At 37.8% G+C, this 24013-nt stretch overlaps 1 protein-coding gene across 2 annotated transcripts in view; it reads right to left on the bottom strand.

Moving 5' to 3' along the window:
• The window catches only part of Psmd14 (proteasome 26S subunit, non-ATPase 14), a 90638-nt gene that overhangs the window by 59380 nt on the left and 7245 nt on the right, over nucleotides 1-24013 (bottom strand). For both annotated transcript variants that reach the window (XM_021186006.2, XM_029470729.1), the window contains exons 2-3: nucleotides 22182-22307; nucleotides 19980-20031 (exon numbers count right to left, since the gene is read on the bottom strand). In XM_021186006.2, coding sequence (XP_021041665.1) covers nucleotides 19980-20027 — 48 coding nt within the window. In that variant the 5' untranslated portion in view covers nucleotides 20028-20031; nucleotides 22182-22307. The remainder of the gene's footprint in view (nucleotides 1-19979; nucleotides 20032-22181; nucleotides 22308-24013) is intronic.

Below are 24013 nucleotides of genomic sequence, written 5' to 3'. Positions count from 1 at the left end.
GCCTCAATCTCACACTGTCTATTCACTACCTCTAAGAACAATACCATTATCTGTTAAGTTGAATTAAATTAATTCTTCAATTTGAGTACATTCTCTTACAGTCTAATATTAAACAACATGAGGAACTGTATTTAAGGGTCACAGCATTAGGAAGGTTGAGAATCACTCTTCTAGAACACCTATTCCAAAGTCAATTTTTCCATTAAAAATAAATTAGGGATTAGGTAGGTGGTACTTGCCAGTCATTACTAGAGGTTGAGGCAAGAGAACTAAATGTTCAAGGCCAGCCTAAACTATGTAATTGTTCTGAGGCCTCACCTTCTCACAAGAGGGATGATAAAGAAAAACAAAACAAAACAAAACAAAAAAACAAACCAACCAAAACAACAAAAATAGCCTAATTTAGATTTCTATCCTCACCTGCAAAGAACAAAGCCAAGTGAAACAATAGTTTGTGACAATGTAGCAGAAAAGCCAAGGTAACAACTGGGAAACAAATGCAATGAGCCTTCCCTATAGCCATCCTAGTTTCCCAAGGTAAAGTGCAGTACAGTGAATCCCAGAAATCTGGTGTGCTCTATGAGCTGAAGCGAAACAGCCAAGGTTATAGGGAGACTGAAACAGCTGGAGCCATCTTAAAATTCTAGGGGTCCTCAGATTCTATGTATTCAACTATGTGCCAATCAGTACATGTGTATGAAAACGAACCTGAATCCAGAGAATCACCCAAAAGGATTAGTGGGAAAAACAATACTGGAAACAAGTGTCCTTTCACCAGTACACTAAGGAAATCACTTAAATTAACAAAACACATGGAAGGGCCATTGCTCGTATGGGGGGGGGGGGGCCAAGACAAGACATTGTACATATAACTAAGACAATATTAAAACCAGAAAACTTGGAAGTTTATAATACTAGACGGTAGATGACTTCAAAGTTAAAGCTTTTGTTCTTCAAAGGTCACCACCAGAATGGGGAAAAGTCAGACTGGTAGAAAATACTTGAAATTATGTAAGGTGGTTGTGCCTACAGAAAAGACCCTTAAACTCAACAGTTTTATTATTTTTTTTAAATCTTTCAAAAAGTAAAGTTTTCAAAAAATAAACAGAAAAGCTTAGCTGTAGAAAGGGTGGGAGGATTGGCTAACCGTTAAGACAGGCAGCATATGTGCATCACAAAATGTTATGTCCTTCAGGCACAAAGAGAATGATGTTAAAGAGAAATACAGCCCTTCACAAAGGAAAGAGCAACTGGAACTGAAACTACTTAGTCATTTTTTCCCACTCTCAAGTAATTAGGTAATGGTCTGAGGAAAAAAACAACACATTAGTTTTTCAAAAACCAGCAACTCACTTTTGATTACATTTACAAAAAAAGCTGAATATTCATACAGACTCAACCATGTATCTTCAATGTTGGTAGCAGCATTAGTCACCAGGAGTGGGAGATAGCCCAAGTAATCCCAGTGGATGAATAGATAAACAGAGGTAGCACACACATACTGTCGAGGGGAACAGGTCGTGAATGGAGACATGCGTGTGAGGGAGCTCTGAGTGCTTGAGAAGAAAGCTCAGTTTCTTCACAACATGGAATTGTTCTTGAAATATGTTTCTTGTACCCTTCACAGGTGCAGCAGATAGGACAGTTTACTTCAGATTACTCATTATTGCTTGCTGTTATTATTCAATTAAATGTTCAAACTATCCTTTATATTCCTTTATGGAAAAAAACATAGTTTTGCCTCAGATGGCTTGTCACTGTGATTGTTTACAGTGCAACTCATGAGAGCTTTACTTGGGTGACCTTTCTTCTTCCTTTTTTTTTTTTAAGATTTACTCATTTATTTATTCATTTACTTTATGAATATGAGTCCACTGTAGCTGTCTTCAGACACATCAAAAGAGGGTATCCCACTACAGCATGGTTGTGAGCCACCATGTGGTTGCTGGGAATTGAATTCAGGACCTCTGGAAGAGCAGTCAGTGCTCTTAACTGCTGAGCCATCTCTCGAGCCCCCAGGTTACCTTTTTAAACCCTGAGAGTATAAACTGTCTGAGACTCTGACTAAAGTTGACTCTTACATGAGTCTCTAGTATGCCTCATTTATTGGTGTAACTCTCACAGGTTCCACTAACTCTAGAGCAGTGACAATATATAGTGACAAACTCTCAGCAGTAAAAAAGATTAAAAACTCTGGAATTTATGATACATATGCAATATGCCTCAGTCACAAAAGGACTTAAAAGTAGCCAAAGTCAAAAATATAAAGTACAATGGTAATTGACAGTGAGTAGGAAAAAAGTGTTATCCGTAATTTATCTCCCACATGGATGTGAACACTGGGTTCCCAGCTAGACATTCTGTTTGGAACCCATGGACCCCTGTGGACATGGAGCCAAGCTATCTGCCAAAGGGCCATGTGGCAGGGCTAGAGGATGACAGGTAGTCCTTGTTCTGGTCTGAAGACTCAGTTTCCTGATCAGACTGGATATAACAAACTCTCTGTGCCAGAACGGCAGGAACCACCATCACTGTCTACCTTGCCAAGCAAGAAACTGAGTTAAGATAACTTCTTTCCTAAGTTTCTTCTGCTCGGTACTTCTTCCCCAAGGAAATAACTGGTGCAGAGAAAGAAGCAATTCTTGTTTAATGTTACCAGAGCTACAATTAACAGAGATGTACCATGGTGACAGCTATACAACAATTTGACTGCTGGCTAGTTTTATTTAACTTGACACAAGCTCAAGGCATTGGTTGGGGGAGCTGCACCTATACTGACCTTTTTTCTCCCTAGAGAAGATAGCATGACTATTAATAAATATCTTAAGCAATCTAGAGATGACCTCAATTATACAGGAGTCTACACATAAATACTAATAAAAATATCATGACCTTTCATAAGGTACTTGTGCACCAAAGATTTTACCTGTAGGGGATCCTAAACTTGTCCTCCATGAATATCTAGGAACACTGCACACACGTGCGAAAGCACCACTACAAGCAAGTGCTGAACACCCATCATTCAGTGTGCATAGCATGCTCCTGGACATCTGTTCGTGAACCCTTTACTAACAGAGAACTGCTGCTGTGCTGCCATCTATGTTAGTTTTCATTTTCCCTATGGTGCTAATAATAGAATCACATTGCACATAACCCCTTATTTGGCTTTTATTACTTCAAGACAGTCCCTGACTTAGTGTGGTTCTACTGATAGTTCTCAACCCTCCTAACACATATTTTACAATAATGGGTAGTCAGAAGAAACCACACTTCACACTTTGATTTTCCTAGGTTGCTATGATAACAATCTTTAGGGGCTGGTCAGCCTCCACATCATGAGTATAACCAGGAGGGCAAACTGTTGTGGCAAATATTATTTAAGGGTTTCTACCTCACCTTAGATCATTTAGTTCTCAAATAAAAACCACAAAGCCTTTATATTTATAATAAACTTTAAAGCACTAGAGCTGGGCAGATATCAACCCTCTGTGCTATTTTGTCTACTTCCCTATCAATAACCTTGAGAGATCAGCCATGTTCTGCCTGGGCGACTCCTACTCCAAAAGGCCGGCCCTCTCGGCCCTGTGCTGACGATTCGCCTACCCCATGGTGGCTTCCTTCTTCCTCCTCCACACCTCCCTCTCCCTCTCTCCTAGTGATCTCTTGTTCCACCTTTCTTCTGCCCCACCTACGCTGTAGACATCTTTAGTAACCAATCAGGTATAACTTGGAGGACAAGGTTTATTCAACAAAAGCTGGTATACCTGAGGATCTCCTAGTTTGGGGAGCAACCAAATCTTGGGGGTACAGAATTTAGAATTTGAATACAAGCAGCATTAGACTAATCCCCTACAACAAACAGTGGATATGGTACATTGTACTCTGTTACTAAGCTCTGGTGCTTGGCAGGTTGTGGTGTTAAACACATTTTCTTCTTTTTTTTAATCAAAACAATAATTATACATACTTATGAGATATTATATGATGTTTTGATATATGGAGTTCTACTTTTCTGGGATCTTTCTTTTTTCTTCTACATGTAAGATCCTGTGTTGTGTGTGTTTCTATGCCTAGCTTATTTCACATAACAATGCTCTCCACTTCTCCCACATTTCACTTTTCCTCCATGTACATAATAACACTACATTATGTACAAGCATCACTTTTAAAAACTGTTCATCTACTATTGGACACTCACTCTGAATATATTTTGTTTCCTCCTCATCCCCTTGCTATATATAACAAGAAACTTGAAGTTAGGAGGCTCATAAAGAAAACTGATGCATTTAGCTTAATCTATAGAGGTCTAAGAAATTTGTTCTGCTTTGGGTGAAGACTTTATAATTAATGGCATTTCCATGATGGCAATGTATGCTACAACAGCCAACAAGCTCATGTAGGAGAATACATGCCTCTAAGACGCTTAGAGGTGGTACTAGGCTGGCTTTAAAACAACCCAGTTTGGTGGATAACTAATCCAGTCTCAAAAGACTTAATTTACTCTCCAGAGACCCAAACATGTCCCTGAAGAAAATGACTATCTGTTGTTTTGTTTTAAACACAGGAAGTTTTCTTGGCCTTTTAACTAGATCAAATGTAAATGTGAGGAAATATAGGTAGACGAAAAACGTATACAAGCTACAACTCTAAAGACACATTCAAATATTGAAACCATATTCCTGATCCAATTTTCTTTCTGCCACTCAAACTCCAGAGATCTGCCTGACTCCCAAATACTGGATCTAAATATGTGCATCACTATGCCCAGCAAATGTACCTTATTTATACACTCAGAAAAACATATTCCTACAGTTCAAAGTCAACTACAGTGGCAGCTATGAATGGCAATTCACAATGCTAACCTTAACTACCTAAGCCTCAAGTATATAAGATGACAATGCCTGGCAACAATCTGATTAATCCTTAATCCCTTCCCAAATGAAAATATCAATGAGGATATCAATGACATAGGAATACTGTGGAATCAGAAAGCCTACATCTGAGGTTGCATCTTTATTGCTTAAAAGACTCACTTTTTTGTGAATGATGCTAATCATACCACATGGTACTTACTGGTTAATGTAAGGATTAAATGAGATAACATATGGAATACATTTGGTATAGAGCCTGGCACATAACTGCTATTCCTCCTACTACTTCTAACAATAAACCTTTAATACTGAAGATTACTGGCGTCTACTAAAAAATAGCAAATCTAATTTCAATATAACATGCACACTTAAGAAATATGTACTAAATTCAGATATAAAGTTCAATACTTTGTTTTTCCTTAAGCTGAATTTAATACACAAATATGCTTTTTAGGTAGAGGCTGAAAAAGAAAGGAAAACAAACCGAACACATTTTCCTCCCCCCCCCCCCATACAAATACAGAACATGTCTGAAACTGATTCTTAAAGTAGATACTTGGAAAACTTTAGGCACTGATTTCAAACAAACACCTCAGTAAAAAAAAATATAATTTGAAGGGCTGGAGAGATAGCTCAGTGGTTAAGAGCACTGACTGCTCCTCCAGAGGTCCTGAGTTCAATTTCCAGCAACCAGATGGTGGCTCTGTAAAGGGATCTGAAGCTCTCTTCTGGTGTGTCTGAAGACAGTCATAGTGTACTTAAACAAATATATATACATATATATGCATATACACACACACAAATTTGAGTATGTTATGTCTCTTTGTTTCTTTGTGCTTATATGCACATGTAATGACATACAAATAAGAGGTTAGAAGACAACACTGGGAATAGATTCTCTCTACCACATGAGTCCCAGTGACCAAACCCAGGTCAAGAGCCTTGGCAGCACATGCCTTTACCTGCCTGGTAAGTTACTTCTAAAGTTAAACATTCAAAGGGCAGTGCTAAGTGCTGACCTGAAGAAGCTTTTAATATGAGATCACCTATGGCCAAGGAAACAAGTTATACATTTTAACTTTCTAATATAATTCTAGGAGTTTTGTTTCAAATAAGCAAAATCAGTGAAAATACTAAAGAGACAAACTGTATCCAAACTCATACAAATTTCAGACGTAAACTGCTTATTCTAAGTATCATGAGCTTTTCCCATTTCCTGTCTTCTACTGATAAGCCATACACATTCAAATACATTCAATCCAGTATTAAGACAGTGACTATGCCTAAATTTAACTACCAGCTGATAAGCAAAGCATCATTAACAACTTGAAATGCAATTTTGCCAGTTGATACACAAACTCCAGTTAATATAAAAATAGTTTTAAAATGGCCACACACAATTCAGGGAGGTCCAGTAAGGAAAAGGTGGAGTGACTGGCCGTACGTATAAATCTGACAAGTTAGCTCATACTAGTCTAAATGTTCAGCCACACTTACCTTTGGGCTTGTTTTATGCTTCCATTATCAATCAAGTAAGTAACAGTGCTGCTATCATCACTCTCTCACTTGAACCTCTAGCACCATTTGAGAGATCCATCAATGCGGATTAATAACTGCAAAGTATCTGGTAATTTAAGTGAGATGTCCCCCATAGTCATAGGCATTTGCATACTTGGTCCCCAGGTGGTATTGGTATTTGGGGAGCTTGGGAGCTGTGGCTATGTTGGAGGACATATGTCACTAAGGGTGGGCTTTGAGGTTTCAAGGTCTGGCACCACCCCCAGTTTGTCCTCTTTGCTTACAGTTTGAGATATTCTGCTCCAGCCATCATATCCACTGAACTACTTGCTACTAAGCAAGTTTCCCTCTGGACTCATAAACCCAAACAAACCCTTCCTCTTATAAATTGCCTCGGTCATAGGGTCTTATCACAGCAACAGAAAAGCAACTAACAGTAATTGTTATAAATGAAGATGCCAGGGCTCCAAGTTAACCAGAATGTTCATGTACACGGTAAAGCTTAAATTCAGAACCAAAGCCTGTGATATTTCTAGGCAAGCTAAACCAATTCTGATTAACATGACCATCCATTCTAGAAATTTTAGCCTCTTGGAGAAGAACTGTAAACCAAAGGTAACAATCACCCAAAGTGTGATAGAAAACAAGTATTTACGAATAGAGGACTGGCTAAATCATAGTTACACCAAAAATTAAAACAAAAACAAAAAGCCAGAGAAAAGTATGAGTTAAGAAACCCAAGCTTTAGAGCTGAAGATCTAACTCCATAGTAGAGCACTTTGCCTAACATTCACAAAGCCCAGTGTTCAACAGTCAGCACTTGGGGAGGGAGCTTTATGCATACGGATTTGGGATGAAATAATCCCCAGTCTACACTATAAGTAACATGTACAATACACCATCTAATATAGTAGCCACTGCTTCAAGAAGGTATTTAAGGGCTGGAGAGATGGCTCAGTGGTTAGGAGCACTGACTGCTGTTCCAGAGGTCCTGAATTCAATTCCCAGCAACCACATGGTAGCTCACAACCATCTGTAATGAGATCCGATGACCTCTTCTGGTGTGTTTGAGGACACCTACAGTGTATTCACACACATTACATGAATAAGTAAATAAATCTTTAAAAAAAAAAAAAAAGAAGGTATTTAAACAAATTATTTAAAGCTAAATAAACATTTAGTTTTCAGTCATTATCAGTTATATATGGCTTTATTTCTATGTATTTCTGCCTTCCTTTCCATTTCATCTACCTGATGAAAGTCCCATCAGACACAACTGATAGGCAGTATCTCTGAAAGGCCAGAAAGAAACAGGAAACAGCTGTTTCTACAGAACAGAGCAGGGAATGGTAGGGGGATGCAGAATTCAACAAATTTAACTTCTAAATTCTGCAATATATCATAGATACATTTAATACAGGTATATTTAAAAGTAATTATTTGCTTATAAAAACATCTAATTTCTCATGCAACAACAAAAATCTGCTGATTTATGCTGATTAGAAGCACAAAAGGCTGAGAAGTTCACAGGCATAATAGAGATTAAAGAATTAAAACCACCTTTTTAGTACTTCCTAGAAATACTGCTATTACCTGCATATCATTAAGCACTCGTTTATTCAAAACATTGCTTAGGAAGAGACAAAAACTCCCACACAGTTCCTACTTCTGAGGAACTAAGGCGAAAGGAAGAGGAAAACACATCAGAAGAATGCTTACAAAGTATGCAAGGGATGGTGTTCAAAGGCACAAGGGAAAGTCCTGGTACTCTCTGAAGAGAACTATAGGTCACACTCTTCAGTCTAGTCCTCTTCTCCTTTTTATACTTCTGCTTTCTCACCAAAGAGGTGTACTTAAAAGCAACAGTCTTTCAGCTGTGTTATAAGACTATTTTTTAATCAAATGTACTATTTTTCAGATATACTAAAGTTACTTCTCACCCGTGAAGGGCAACCTCCCAGTTAGCTAGTGTTATACTGTTACCTACTTAATACTGGGCATTCTCCTACAGAGAAGGACTAGCATCCAAACTCACCAAACAAAAAGGGAAATGCAGTATTTTTTTTCCCGAAAGTACAAGATTCCAAATTACAAGAGTTCGTAATTTTCTCACTGAGACTGTCTACAAGTGAAAGTTAAGGGCCTGGGCATGATACCAATATATGGGGGGAAAAATACATTGAGAAAATAAAAAATTGAACCCAAATCACTACAAAGTTACCTAATATCGCATTCTACTGCCTTAGCCATGGATTTCAGTCCCTTTGCCTAACTCCAGAGCAGACTGTCAACTATTCCCCAAATAAAGACACTGCCTCTCCCAGTGACTTCAGCAACTTGTGCCAGCACAGGCAGAGAGGGCAGTCTCAGATTTCTTTCCTACACAAACTAGAGGCCAGGAAGTTTGTTCAAAATTCAGGGCCTACTGAGAAAAGAAGAAAAGCCCAGCACAAGCCTACCCCCAGGACTGTCAGTCAGACTCTGGTGTGTAAACACATCCACAAGCATTTAAAGACTCAACTAAGGAAAGCTTCCTATAACACAGAAGAGCAAGCCATAAAGATAAACAACAGTGAAGAAGGGTTTTTTATTTATAGAAATTTATACTCCTAAGTTATTGAATTTTAAAATGTAAGTTACTGATAAGTGATTTAAATTCTTACAAAATGTAAAGAACAGTGCAAAGCCATTTTACACAAGTGCTACATGAGAAATCTCAACACTCACATGACTTTAGGCTACTATACTTCTATAAAGGAGACATTTGAAAATGAGCTTTTATTGATGGCAAAGTACAAAGAAACTTGCCAGTATGCCAGTTACATGGCCAACAGGCAACGCACACTGCCTGCCTGTGCCAGTCAGATCACCAACCAACATGACTGTGAAGGCCATGAAAGAAGCTGTTTCCACTGTGGTTTAAAGGCAGCACAGGCCAGAGCAGCAGATTAAGCAGAACTCTCCATCAGTGGCAGGTCTCCCAAGTTCTCTGCATGCCACAGAATTCATAAGTGGGATCAGTGTGTTCTAAAAAAACATGGTGCTGCAAAAGGAAAAAAAGGTTCCACAGCACCGAGCAGTGTAATAACTTGAAACCTCACCATCAAAGTGACAGTTTTCAAGTGCCATTTATGATGCCCTAGTCTGGAAACAACCCAGCTAACCCATCTGATCAACAATTTCACAGATGGAAGCACTTGATGGCTAATTGGCAAGTCTATTATTTAAATCACCCAGCTCCCTGGGCCTCTTCTCATACACAAGTCAAGGTACAACCTACCGGCCACCGCGGTACCAGGGGAGCTTCTTTCACAGCGTCCTTTCTTAGTAAAACAACACATTTTGGCAATTAATTTAGAGCAATAACCCATTTGTGAGTAACAAGAAAAATGTGGGGATTTTTAGGACTCGAAAATGCAAATATTCTTTTAAAAGTTGTACTATTTGTAACTTCAACCTAATCAACAAGCTCAAATACACATTATCACAGGAAATAAAAAATATTCTCATGATTTAAATATTCCTAACACAGAAATCAAATATTCCATGCCAAAATAAAAACCAGCTCTCTCTTTTCTATTTTAGGACTTAGGTTCATTATTGTAGTTATGTGTATGTGTGAGGGCATGTGGGTGTGAGTTCAGGTCACCATAGAGGCCAGAAGCCTGAACTGAATGGAATTACTGGTGATTTCAAGCAGTCTGATGTGGGTATGGGGAACTAAAGTCTGCTCTAATAGCAGTATTAACCATTAAACCCAAGAATAACCCTTTCAAACACTACATTTTCTAAAAGTTTTTAAAACCTAAGTATATTACTCTTCTTCTACATTTTGCAGTACAAATCATGAGTGTTTCAATTTTAATTAACTTTTGAGGCATATAGGTAGTAACGAGAAAATAGTTCAAACATTAACTATTGGCATAGTATAGGTTTTGGCATCTGAAAGACCTGTAACAAAACTTCCTATTAGTATATGACTCAACCCATAGTATGAGAATAATTATCTCTACCTTTGCAAGATTGTTATGAAGAAGGAGTGAAAAGACTGAACAGAAAACTCTCACATCAGAACACCTGATGATGCTCTGCTAGCCCTGTGCTCACCTGACACACTTCTCTGAAGTACTAGATAGGAATCTTGACAAAATGTCCAACATTTAAGTGGATTCTTTTTCAGGACCCATACACTTGCTATAAATTCCATGAGCAATGCCTCATAGTTGTAAGTACCTGGTTGTCTGTCTATGAGATTACAATCTTTATAGTAGATCAAACTGAAAGCCTTCAAGTTAAGAGCACTGTAGCAAATCAGCAATATAATATCCAGGGGCCCCTTTTAGTCTAGGAAATAGGAAATATGTACAGTAAGCAGAATCCACACTGGGAAAGAAAGATAATCAGAAACAGGGAAGAAGGAACATACTAAATTAAAACCAACTCTATTGAGCGACAGTTATAATGGAAACAGAATACATTCTAAGTAGTTTCTCAAAGATGTAAGAAATTTGCTTTTCTGCAAAACAGACTGAGGTACTTATCAACTGCTGGATTGAATTACTTTACTATTCAGTCTTTGTTGGCAGTGCTGGGGATCATCCCAGAGAACTATGCTGTCTGTCAAGATCCACCACTGAGCTTGGCTCCAAGCCCACCACATAGGTGTCTCTTTTTAAATTTTGGTTTTGTTTTGATTTTTGAGAGAGGGTTTCTCTATAACAGCTCTGACTGATCTGGAACTTACTTTGAAGACTAGGCTGGCCTCAAATTCAGAGGTCTGCCTGCCTCTGCCTCCTGAGTGGTGAGCTCATGTGCCCAGCTCTTTTTAAAAAAATGTTTTATTTATATTTGTGTGTGTGAGAGAGAGATGTGTGTTCCAGTATGCATGAAGGCTAGAAGAGGGTTTGGATCTCTTGGACCTGGGAAGAGTGCTGGTCAAACTGGGGTCTTCTGGAAGCAGAAAGGACTCCTAAGCACTCTCTCCAGCCCTCTTAGCAGAACTTTTGTAAGCATTTTCCTTCCAACTATTCAAGCTCTAGTGTTTATAATATAAAGAGATAAAGAACTGATTAACAGGGTGCCACGCTGGGCAAGAATGTACTCTAATAAAAACGGGATAGATACAAAGGGCAGAATAAGAGAAAAGGAAGGCTGTGTCACCATTAATCCACCCGCTTGTGTCCCCAGTGCTCCCTCACTCTCACAGCATTCTCTGTTGTAGAGGAGCAAGCCTGTGGAAGCACTGGGGCCGTTTAAAATGAAGTACCACAGGCAGCCTCAGGAAGACCACTGCACTGCTCAGTAGCGTGCTTTTGAAGCACTCAACATAGACAACATCCCACAAAGCTGTGCGGTGAAGGACAACCAGTCCTGCATGGCCATGTTTTTAAATAGGTATGATGAAAACAAAACTGTCTTAAATGATAACATGAACTGAAAACTTAGAAGCTCAGTGTGCAAATTTAAGATGCAAAGCCCAGTGTGTGCCAGTAAGTGTTCAACAGGAAACATGTTGGAAACATCATAGCATGCGCCTGTAATCACAATACTCACAAAATCATGAACCAGCCTAGGCTACACAATGAGACCCTACCTCAAACAGAAAACAGAAAACATTACTGTCAGTGCAGGAGGTTGTACAGCTGAGTGTTTCCATAGAAACCGTAGTACTTTACTCAGTTCTGTCCGCTTGGAAAGTATTACTTACTGTTTTTAAATAACCTTAACTTTTCTTGTTTATAAGGTCTGTGTAGACTGATGTACAGATTCTAGTTCTTTTTCACTCCTACATAATACTGCTTCATACATTTGCCTCAAATAGACATTTGTCAGTTTGTCAATATTTCTAGTGTTCCTTGATATACATGTTTTAAGAATCTCTAAAGTGAAAAAATTGTACTTGCTGAATCACATAAGTTTGGGTATTTTCAGCTTTACTAGATATGCCAAAGTGACTTTAACCATTTTTAGTTCCTATACAATGTGTTCCTTTAAAAGACATTTGTTAGTTGATGTTCTAAGCACCGAGTTACAACCTTAAGTAACTCCTCCTAGTCCATATACCATCACTCCCCCAATAAGAGAAAACACCTTTTATGAGAATTTTTCCCTTAAATTTTCAATACCATACAACACAAAAGACTTCTTTTAAAAAATAAAAACTGCAATGGATATCGCATTCCATTTCTATTGGTGCGACAAAACACCATGACCAAAGCAATTTAGAAAAGAAGACATTTAATTTGGAGGCTCATGTCTCCAGAGGGTTAGAGTCCAGTCCCTGATCATCATGCCAGGAAGCATGGCAGGCATGGCACTTGAACAGAAACTGAGAGCTTACTTGTTATGACAACCACTAAGAGGTGGGGGAGGGGCGCACAGGTTTTTGAAACCTCAAAGCCCACCCTCAAAGACACATCTCCTCCAATAAGGCCACACCTCCTAATCTTCCTCAAGCAGTTCTACCAAGTAGGGAACAAGTATTCAAATATATGACAGGGGCCATTCTCATTAAACCACTACAAATGATGATATATGACTAAAGTCCCAGGACGGAAGGCACAGAAGCAGGAGGGCAGTGAGCTCTAGGCCAAGCTGAGACACCTACTTCATTTAAGAAAACCACAACTAACTGTGGTTGTCATTTCTCTGATTTAGAAATACTAAATTTCTTTTCATATTCATCTTGGCCATTCTTAACCTAGAAATAAAAAACATGTTCTTTTTCTCACTTTTTTTCTGTAGTTCTTAATGATTTATAGATCTGCTAAATGTGCAGTATTTTTTTTTTCCTTTACTGCTAGTCTTTATGTGTTCCGTCTGTCTGTCTTGTGGGGAAAGAATCAGTAATACACCTAGCCAGGCATAGTGGTACACACCACTGTTAATCACAGCAGTCAGGAAAAAGAGGCAGGTGAAGCTCAAGATCAGCCTGGTTTACCTAGAGTTCCAGGGCAGCCAGGGCTACATAGAGATACCCTAACTCACAGACACAAAAAAATGTTAGAGACACTACCCCAAGGCAGGCAACTGTGCTGCCTTATCCTAAGGGTGTAAGGATGAACAAAATGACTTCTTAGGTCTTGCTTTGTCTCACTTAAAATATGAGTTTAACAGTCATGGTGGCACACACCTTTGATCCCAATGCTCAGAAGGCAGAGGCAGTGGATTTATGTAACCCTGCTCTACATGGCAATTTCCAGGCCAGTTCTTAGTCTACCTATCTTACAGCATACACCACAAGTTCATTCCTTTCAGGGTGAATGTATAAGAGTTCATGATGCAAATAAACACCGCATTCCATTTACCCATTCAACTGCTGGGTTGTTTCAATCTTTTGGCTGTTATATAAAAATTGCTTTAAACACTGTTATTCAAACATGTTGTAGTCATGCTGTCAATTCTTTAGTCCCATACCAAGAAGCAGACTGCTGTATCATGTGGAAACTCTACATTTAATGTTCTGAAGATCCACCACACTGTTTTTTACAACAGCTACACAATTTCGTGATCTCTGTAAAGGTACACTCCAATTCCCCATTCCTAACAATGTCTACTTTGGTTTGAGCTGCTAATAGCCATCTAATAGGTATACTGTCCAAAACTATAAAGTTTGGTTTCCTATGTAGATGGTTCAACCATCTGAAAAATACTTTGTGCGTATATAAGAATGGGATCTAATTTCAATTTTCCCATGCTGAAAGACACCTAATTCAACAGCATTCACTGACTTTACTTCCACTTCACCAGTAATATCACCTAAATTATAGATCACATTCCCATACATACAAAGTCTATTTCTGGACAGCATCTTCAACAAATGGTGCTGGTCAAACTGGACAGCTGCATGTAAAAGAATGAAAATAGATCTGTATCTATCACCCTATATAAAACTCAACTCCAAATGGATCAAAGGACCTCAACATAAGACTTGTTGCTCTGAAAGTCATTATCTTTAGAAGTGGGGAACAGTCTTGAACTTACTGCCACAGGAAAAGAGGAAACTAATAGCACAGGCACTAAGAACAGCAATTAATAAATGGGATCTCATGAAGCTGAAAAGCTTCTCTCCAGCAAAAAAGCACTATTATCCAGGCAAAGTGGCAGCCTACAGAATGGAAAGATCCTTATCAACTATGTATCTGAAAGAGGGTTAGCATCTGGAATAAACAAAGAAAAATGAACATCACAAAAATAAATAACTCAATTAAAATAGGGTACAGAAATGAGAATTCTCAAATGATGAAACACTAAAGGCTGAGAATACTTAAAATGTTCAACATCCTTAGCCATCGGAGAAATGCAAATTAAAAATACTTTGACATTTCATCTAACCCCAGTCAGAATGGCCAAGACCAATAAAATAAATGACAGCACTTATTCATTGCTGGTGGGAGTATAAACGTGTGCAGCTACTATACAAATCAGTGTGGTGCTCCCTCAGGAAGGTGGGAATCAATCTACCTCCAGCTACACCACTCTTGGGCATATCCCCAAAGGACTCTACATCCTATCAGAGACACCTGCTCATCTAAGTTCCCTGCTGCTCTATTCATAATTGCCAGACACTGGAAACAGCATAGATGTTCAGCAACTGATGAGGGATAATGAAAATATAATCACTTACACAGAAATGGGTGGAGCTAGAGAACATCATCCTGAGCAAGGCAACTCAGACCTAAAAGGACAAACATCACAGGTCTTCTTTGCAGAAAACTGTTTTTAACTTTCAATATTTGTATTACAATTAAAAAACCAGAGAGGTTGGGTATAAAATAAAGAACTACAGGGTAGGTCAGCATCTCTCAAAGAAGGGAAATAGAATAATATATTGTTATGGCAAGACAACGGAGAAACTAGAATAAGAAGATTAACCAGAGAGGGGAACATGGTGAGAAAAGGTGATATTGGGAAGGGACAACTAACACTGAAGTCCACATGAAACACCATATGAAAATCTACTATTATTGAAGTTTTCATAAATAAGAAAGGGAGGGAGGGAGGGGAGGGAGGGAAAGGGAGAGAGGGAGAAAGAGAGAGAGAGACAGAGAGAGACAGAGAGAGAGAGAGAGAAGAATCTAAATGGAGTCACCAACTAGTCAGGGAGATAACATTTCACCAGATATCTTATACACTCTAGTAAAACCTCCAGGAATGGTTTACATCTTGAATCATCGCCCAAAGGGGCCATGAAAACTACCAATCACAGGCTATTGCCAAGGCTTTTGGTTGCTCTCCACAATCTGAAGGTCAGGTCCTACTGCTAAAGACAACATTTATTTATTATTGACACTGTCAAAGTCAGAGAACTTGGTCCCTAACCAGAAGCTTCACCCCCATTTGGCTAGCACTGATGACACTAGAAAGTACTCTGCATGCTACTGGATGAGAGCAGTAATTTTCATATCACTTAGGCACTACCACTGCAGTCTACAACAATGATCTTCCTGCAAAACATCAAAATAATACTAGTGCAATAGTGGCACAAATATTACAGAACTAACCAATCACTTATTGCTTGGACTTAAGGACCACTTCATGAGCTAGAACTCATCTTCCACAGCTCAAGTGGTCAAGATCCTGAGATTACACAGGTCAGGAGCCTAGGGAAAAGTCTAATACTATTATTCCTATTATTCTTCTAAAGTAGCATAGCAATAAAATGACTCCTAATGACATGTTGCTACACCCACAGATCAAAGCACTAGTCAACCCACATCAGAGAAGCTTCTTGTGGTAGATGGGAATTAACACAAAACCCACAACCAGTCAATGTATATACAAAGAGGGAGAGACGTGGGAGCACTCTGTCCTAAACAGGCTATCTTCATCAAAGCCTCAAGGATCAGGGAGCTAGGAGGAAGAAGAGAGAGAAAAACTGTTCAAGCATATGACTTTGAGTTCAGTTCTCCAACACACATGTACAGAACCAGAGACAGGAGCACATGCCTGCAACAGTCCCACTGGGAAGAGAGATAGGAGGATCCAGGGCTTACTTGCCAGTTAGCCTAAAAGCCAACTAATGGGCTGCCAGGCTCAGTGAAAGAACCTTTCTCAAACTGGGGGAGGGAGAAGTCAGCAATTGTTTTTCTTGCAGAGAAGGTTGGTTTAGTTCCCAGCACCTACACAGCAGATAACCTCTTCTGGCATCCAAAGGCACTACACACCCATGGTCCACAGACATTCCTACAGGCAAACCACCCATACACACAAAATAAAAATAAAAATAAAAAAATAAATCTTCAAAAAATTTTTCTAAATAGGGTTGGACTCTAAACTCTCTCTACCAGACCTCCAACCCATACCACAGAATCCAAAACATGCTACCCCAGGTAAGCTTCCTTTGCAATGAACTATAGTGAACACATAGACAAATGGCTGCTTATGGCAGGATATCTATACCAGCCCATTTAAGGCTCAGAAAACATAGCAGAAGACTGGGTAGAAAGAATTTAAGAGCTGGAAGACAGAGATGGACTGCAGAATACTACATTCTGAGCACAACACAACCATTGTATTCATGACATCACAGCAGTTGTAGTTGCCTATACTGGGCCTGCATGAGGCTAACATGCTCATCAAATCAAGCATGGATCAGAGAGAGAGGTCATGCCCAACCCTGATGAAATACTGGATGCTAGTGAATTCAATGGCAGAATTGACCAGTCATAGTCTTCACTTCTGTTCCCACAGGTGAACCCATCAGGCTACAACCATAGTTTGATCCTATGGTCACCTGGTTAAACTCAGCTGTTCACAAACAAAACATAAAGACATGAATGTGAGGGAATGAGACTAGACTACATATATACAACTGTGTGTGTGTGTGTGTGTGTGTGTGTGTGTGTGNGNGAGAGAGAGAGAGAGAGAGAGAGAAGAGATCAGAAGATACTCACTGTTGATCTCAAGTGTGTACACCTACACACATGCATATAATACATACATTACAAAAGTGCAATATACACATAAACAACCTTATAAGAGGTCGGATCTTCTGATAATATGTAAGGATTAGCTTTGGGAAAGAAAAAGTATCCAGACAAGTCAAGCATCTACACAAAAGTAATAGTATCCATACAAAGTCAATTGACTAGCATGCTCGGAAACTAATTATTCTTGTTGTCAAACACAATAGTAAACAAAATAATCAAGGCCAAGTAATTTCAAAAACAATGAACTACCAGTATTTGTGATCAAAATTCCTATATTATTTCTGTGAACTATTCCATTTAAAACAGCCAGGCATAGTGTTGCATGCCTTTAATCAGCAATTGGGGGTTGGGGTGGGGGTCAGCAGATACAAGCAGATGTCTGTGAGTTCAAGGCCACCCTGGTCTGCAACAGGACAACCAGAGTTATTAGAGAAACTCTGTCTCAAAAACCCAATATTAGAGAAACTATATGTGTATACACACACACACACACACACACACACACACACACACACACACATATATATATAATTAACAATAATAGCACAGAGCAAAACTCATTATGTCCTCTGTCCAGAAGCCTAATACTGAATCATTTTTCTTGGCAGGGAAGAAGAAAGGCATCAGTACCACAACTGATGATATAACTTAGTGGTTGTATATCTGTCATGCCAGAGGCCCTGGGGTCAATCCCCAATACAACAACAAAACAAACAACTAGCATTAAATAAGAACCCAACAACATTCAAATGAAATACTGAATTATTTCTATACAAATAATCAGACTAAATATGAAAACAAATCCTGGTTATATAATTTTCTCTTTTGAGTTCTTGACACAAAGTCTCAAAATTCTTTGGACTTCCCTAAAGGCAGTGTTTGCTATGATAGTAAGTAGTTCTTTAATGACTCATAGATAGCATCAGCTAGCCACTTAAAGACCAAACAAGATCAACTATATGACTTAAATATGGGGATGTTGGATTGACCCATTTTGAGGAAGAATGGCTAAAAGATTGGGCTCAGTTTTGGTCAATGGCAGAATCAAGCAGCCCAGGTAATGATATCTAAGTAAAGTCTCTGGATACGCAGGGCCTACTGAAGCACATGGAGCTTCCTACCTAGTGAACACACTGACTTGCAAGAGTCATATTTAAAAGAAAAACAAAAGAACTGATCATCTAGTATTTTTAAAAAGATACCACAAAAATAAGAGCTCTACACATTATTCTTCTGATAGCTTGCCATCTAACTAGAGAGTAAAATATATAAAATAGCAGGTTCTCAAGTAACACATATTAGACCCTCAGGCTAGCTAATAAAGTCGGAAACAGGAGAAATTACTGGACAAACACTGCATTTCCCATATTCTCCAAAGGCGTGCAGAAGTCACCGTGAAGCAATGTAGCTCAGTCTGTGGCTATTATTTCATGTACAGCAAATTTTCAGAACAAATTTACAAGATAAATATTGTATCTAATAACTAAGGAAAGTTAGTTTGGTATTCAGATATGATTCAACTTCAGTTAAGAAGTCTGCTAAGGCAATGACTTAATAATTTGCATATAAGCTTGTAGTATCTCCATGACAGAGAGTGAATTACATCATCAAAGAAAATGAAGTACCATGATGAAACTGGCTAACAATAAGCATGAAAAATGTTCAAAACTAACAAAAATGAAAAGTAAGTCGCTGAAACACACAATAGAGAATCACAAAAAATGGCACCTTTCTAAAAGGAATTCTCAGTGATGAACCATGACAAGACTAATCAAGATTCTTATAGGTGTGCTTTTAAAACACATACACACACAAAACATTTACTAAGTCTCAAAACTGTATTTTTCCTCTAAATACACCTTAATTTGAATGAAGGAAGCCCAAATCCTGGTAGTAATACAGAAACGAGGGAAAGCTGGTAACTAAGAGACTAAATTGCAGGGAGAGAATGGTGCCTACTAACCCCTCCCATTAATTAAGGAAACGAATAAGCAGAAATATAATCAAAACTTAAAGAGGCGAGGCAGCGGGCATGGTGAGCAATGGTAGAGCACTTTCTTAGCATGTGTGAGGCCTGGGCTTTGATCCTCAACACAACAAAAAGGAAATTCCTTAGCTGAAAGCAAACAGATGGTCTTCTGACAGATCTACCTAGAAATCAAATACCCAATAGTAATGAACACAATAAATAATAGGAAAACAATTGAAAAATCACTGAATTCTAATAACAGTATAAAAGAAACCATAAAAATATCAAACAATAGCAGAAATTTAGAGTTAAGACTGCATACAGATTCATTTTCAGGATCTACTACCATGTTATATTTTTCATGTATAACATAAAAAGTTTATATTATAAACTCAAGAATATCATGTTTTAAGTTCTGTCTCATTTTTGTTTGTTTGTTGGTTTGTGGAAAAGGCAACTTTATAAACTCACATATCTCAACATTTTAAACCAAACAGCTAAACATTTAAAAATTCTTATTCCCAGGAGAAAAGTATAAAAATCTTTCCAATGTTACTTCATGTTGCAATTTAGCAACCACCAATAAGGTATGCCTCTTACCATGGGGTGATGTGTTGGTTCTTTGTCTTAAGATAACTACATAAAAGACTGTTGCTTACACACTAGGAAAACCACCGTCTGCATACTAACCTGGCCCAGTCCAGGCATACCTCCTCCAAGTCTAAGAAGTCTGTCCATATTTCTAGAAAACAGAAACAAAGGCAAACGTTCCTAAGCACAAAAGTGTTTACTCAATTGCTATCTATATAATTCACCTTCAGTCACTCAGTATGTCAAAAATATTGGTGGTAATTACAACACAACATCAGACTTCCTGTTAATTAACACCACATATTAATTCAAGAAGCTGTCTTCCATGCTAATTAACAGACCTTATTTTACTGCTTTGGTTTTGGGTTATCCCCAGTTTTAAAGACAAGCAATCTTAGCATACTTTCAAAACTTTGCTATCCTTAAGTTAATTATATTTTCTTATTGTTACCTAATAAAGTACCTGGTTGGAGGGGGGAGGGGGAGTGCCTAGAATGCTTATCATATGTATGATTGAATTTCCTTCAATTTGTTCAGAGTGTACAAATAAAAATCTACACTTTTAAATTAAATTTTAACATCCTCATTAGTAAGTGCTGTGCTAATTAACTTACGGCTTGTCAGTTATCATCAAAACTACATGTGAAAGACATTGTAAGTAGATTACAGATCTCTGAATTAACATCAAAGGCTTTTTAAAAATGAACTCATTATATTAAAAGAAAATACTATAAACATAAACTGCATTAAGGAGTGTTCTAGAGCCCACACAGATACACTCCTATCAGATTCTGTAGAGACGTACATCCCTTCACAGCTGCTACTCTCAACCACAATTTAGAGTTCATTATTACAACTTTGAGATATCAGTTTATCTTCAGCATCTGGAATAACTAAAGAAGATACTCATAAGCATGAGAACTAAAGGAAAGAAATGGCAGTTGTACTCACATGGTCCCAGAAACAGAACAAGGAATCAAATTATTCAAACGAACTGCAGTGTGACTAAGTACATAAAAATGAAAACAAAGCACTTTGTAACTTTAAAACTATTACTGAGCCTTAAAATGTATGTGCCTTCTTCTTCAGTGTATAATTTAGATCATCACAAATTATAATCTAAACCAAGTGCTGAGAGATTAAGAATTTTTGTTCATGCTTTATCAATTAGAAAGGCTGCAAACTAAACCTCAATAACATACTTAAATTATTACAATTCTGCCCAATTATGTTTGTTGAATCAACTGGTAACAACTTTGACAATTGTAACATCACAAACTTCAGTCTGCATATAGAAAGGCACACACAAAAGATAAAGACATGAACAGCACATTGGCTGATGTAAACATCATGCCCTGTATCAAGAAGCCACATGAAATACCTCTCAAGCCCCCTTCCAGACTCCACCACTCCAGACAGGTGGGATTCTGCCTTCTAACAGTACAAAATAGTTCTGCTGTTTTCAAACTGAATAAAAACAGAATCATAGACTCTTTTTGGTATTTTTTTTTTTTTTGGTCTGACTTTTTCTTTCACACAACATGTTTATGAGATTCACAACAGATGAATTCATCTGTACAAATGAGAAGGCAAGAAAATTTGGTATTTCAGACAAGATCTAATCTTCACAACCATGCTTATCTGCCTAATTATAATTACAAATAACATACTCATCAAGTTCCTCAACTTGATGAATATCTAAAGGGATTCAATAAAGTCCCTTTTAGACAACCCTGTGTATTTTTAAATATTAAAGATTATTTTCTCTAAAATATATTTCTAAAGAAGAAAAATTCTTTTGAACCATTTCAAGTTCACAAACCTAAAGAATCAATGGAGGTGGCAACATACACTTCGGAATACATATCCATATATGTACATATCCACCCGTTCATTCTAGGCCAAAGTCGGCTCCCAGCTGTGTTAGTTTATCTACTTTCCCTGTGCTGTTTCTGATGACATTACTCAGACTCCAGATGCTGTGAATATACATGAGCGATGTGGGGAGCAGAGGGAAAGAAAATCTGGCAGGTCAAATTTGTGTTTTTCACAAAATTAGATGTCTGAGCAAACAGGAAAAGATATTGAACAAATTAAAACACTTAAGATGAACACATTTTATAAAAATACTAACATTTGGAAATGAAATATATTGATAAATATTCTAAATCACTCAACTTCTAAAATCTGGATATCACACATATTCATAATTTGAAGCCTGTTAAAAAGATAATACATTTACATAGTATCTATCATATCCTAAAACAACAGTTAAAAATAAAATACATTCTTAAACCTCACCTGTTCAGTAACTGTAATTCTTACAGTGTTAAACTTCAATTTGTTGAATTTGACAAATTTGTTATTAACTCCAAGTCTTGCTAATTCTGGCAGATACAATTTTTCACAAGTGGTTTTTCCTCTCTCCTAAAAAGGAAAGGTACTTAATTATTTTGAGAATTGAGAACATTTTATTACCCCCCCCCCCAAAAAAAAAGAAGCAAAAACCTGCAAATGAAATAGAAGTCACCATTTCCCCAATGCTGGCTCTAAAACCAAGTTTCAATAATTATCTTGAGAGCACAGACTTATTAAGCACCTAAGCAGATATTATACATCGAGATTACTCTGTTACACTGTGTTTATGTTGTGCTTTTTTACAGACTTTGAAGACTGACATTTTATAGCTTTCAGTATTCCTTGAGGTCTTTTAAAGAATAATATTTACTTATCTTTTAAGAAAGAATTTAAAAATCACTCTACTATATAATAGTATAGGTTGCAGCCGCATAGGAGGAACAACCAGTACCCACTGAACTAACCAGTACCCACTGGGACTAAACTACCAACCAAAGAAAACACATGGTAGGACTCATGGCTCTATCTGCATATGCAGCAGAGGATGGCCTAATTGGTCATCAATGGGAGGAGAGGCCCTTGGTCCTGTGAAGGTTCTATGCCCCAGTGCAGGGGACTGCCAGGGCCAGGAGTGGATGGGTTGGGGAGCAGAGTGAGGGGGGAAGGGATAGGGGGTTTTCAGAGGATAAACTAGAAAAGGGGATAACATTTGAAATGTAAATAAAGAAAATATCTAATAAAAAAATTCTATACTTATGCATATAGGACCCTACTAGTGTTATTTTTCTTTTATCTTGAAAATTGGACCACTATGATCCTGCAATTAGTTCATCATTTATTTATTCACAAATATAATGAAAATAATAAGAACATATAAAGTGCTAAGAGTTATAAAATGTAAAGAGGAATAGTGTTAGAGCAACACTATTATTCTATAATTACTACAATGTGGCCCAAAGCTTTCAAAAAGATGCTGGACACCCTGAGTTTGAAGCCAGTCTAACACAGTAAAGTTTTGTCAAAACCTACAACAAAACACTACTATTCTTTCTTTCCCCCTTCCCTCTCTGAACACACTTCAGAATTTAGAACTCTAGATTTTCCACTCATAATCGCAAAGGGATAAACACTGAGGGAAAAAAGTTGCAAACAGTAAGTCTTGGGACTACTGACACTCAGAGCCATGTGGGGACTGTACAGTGGGTAACTCAGGGTTTAGCAGTATCTTTAACGTCTATACATTATATGTCAGCAGAAATAACTAATGTGACAGTAAACAAATGTCTCCAGACATTGCTAAATGTCTCTTGGAAGGGCAAAATCACTCAATTGAGAAGCATTTCTATAAAGATAATCTGATACTATGAATCTTGGGACAACAATATCCTTTTTCAAACTTATGAACCAAGGAGTTCTGGAAAACAATTTGGCAGTTGTTCAAAAATGTAAACACAGAATTACTATATCGTCTTGGTTTCTATTCCTTGAAATATGCTACAAAGTATTTAAGACATGTCTTTCAAACAAGACACTTACATACATGTATATAGCATTGGGATTCACAATAGTCAAAATATGGAAATAGTCCAAATGCCTACCACATGGTGAAAAATTCTATCATATATACATACAATAGAGTGCATTGAATATTATGTGGCTATAAAAAGGAACAAAATTATGACACATATTGTAGTGGCTATTCTTGGTTGTCAACTTGACTATATTTGGAATGAACTACAATCCAGAATTGGAAGGCTCACCAGTGACCCTTATCT

The sequence above is a fragment of the Mus caroli genome, chromosome 2 (genome assembly GCF_900094665.2).
Source record: "Mus caroli chromosome 2, CAROLI_EIJ_v1.1, whole genome shotgun sequence".
Lineage (NCBI taxonomy): Eukaryota > Metazoa > Chordata > Mammalia > Rodentia > Muridae > Mus > Mus caroli.
Note: the sequence above shows the minus strand (reverse complement) of the source record. Positions and strands in the feature narration are given on the sequence as shown.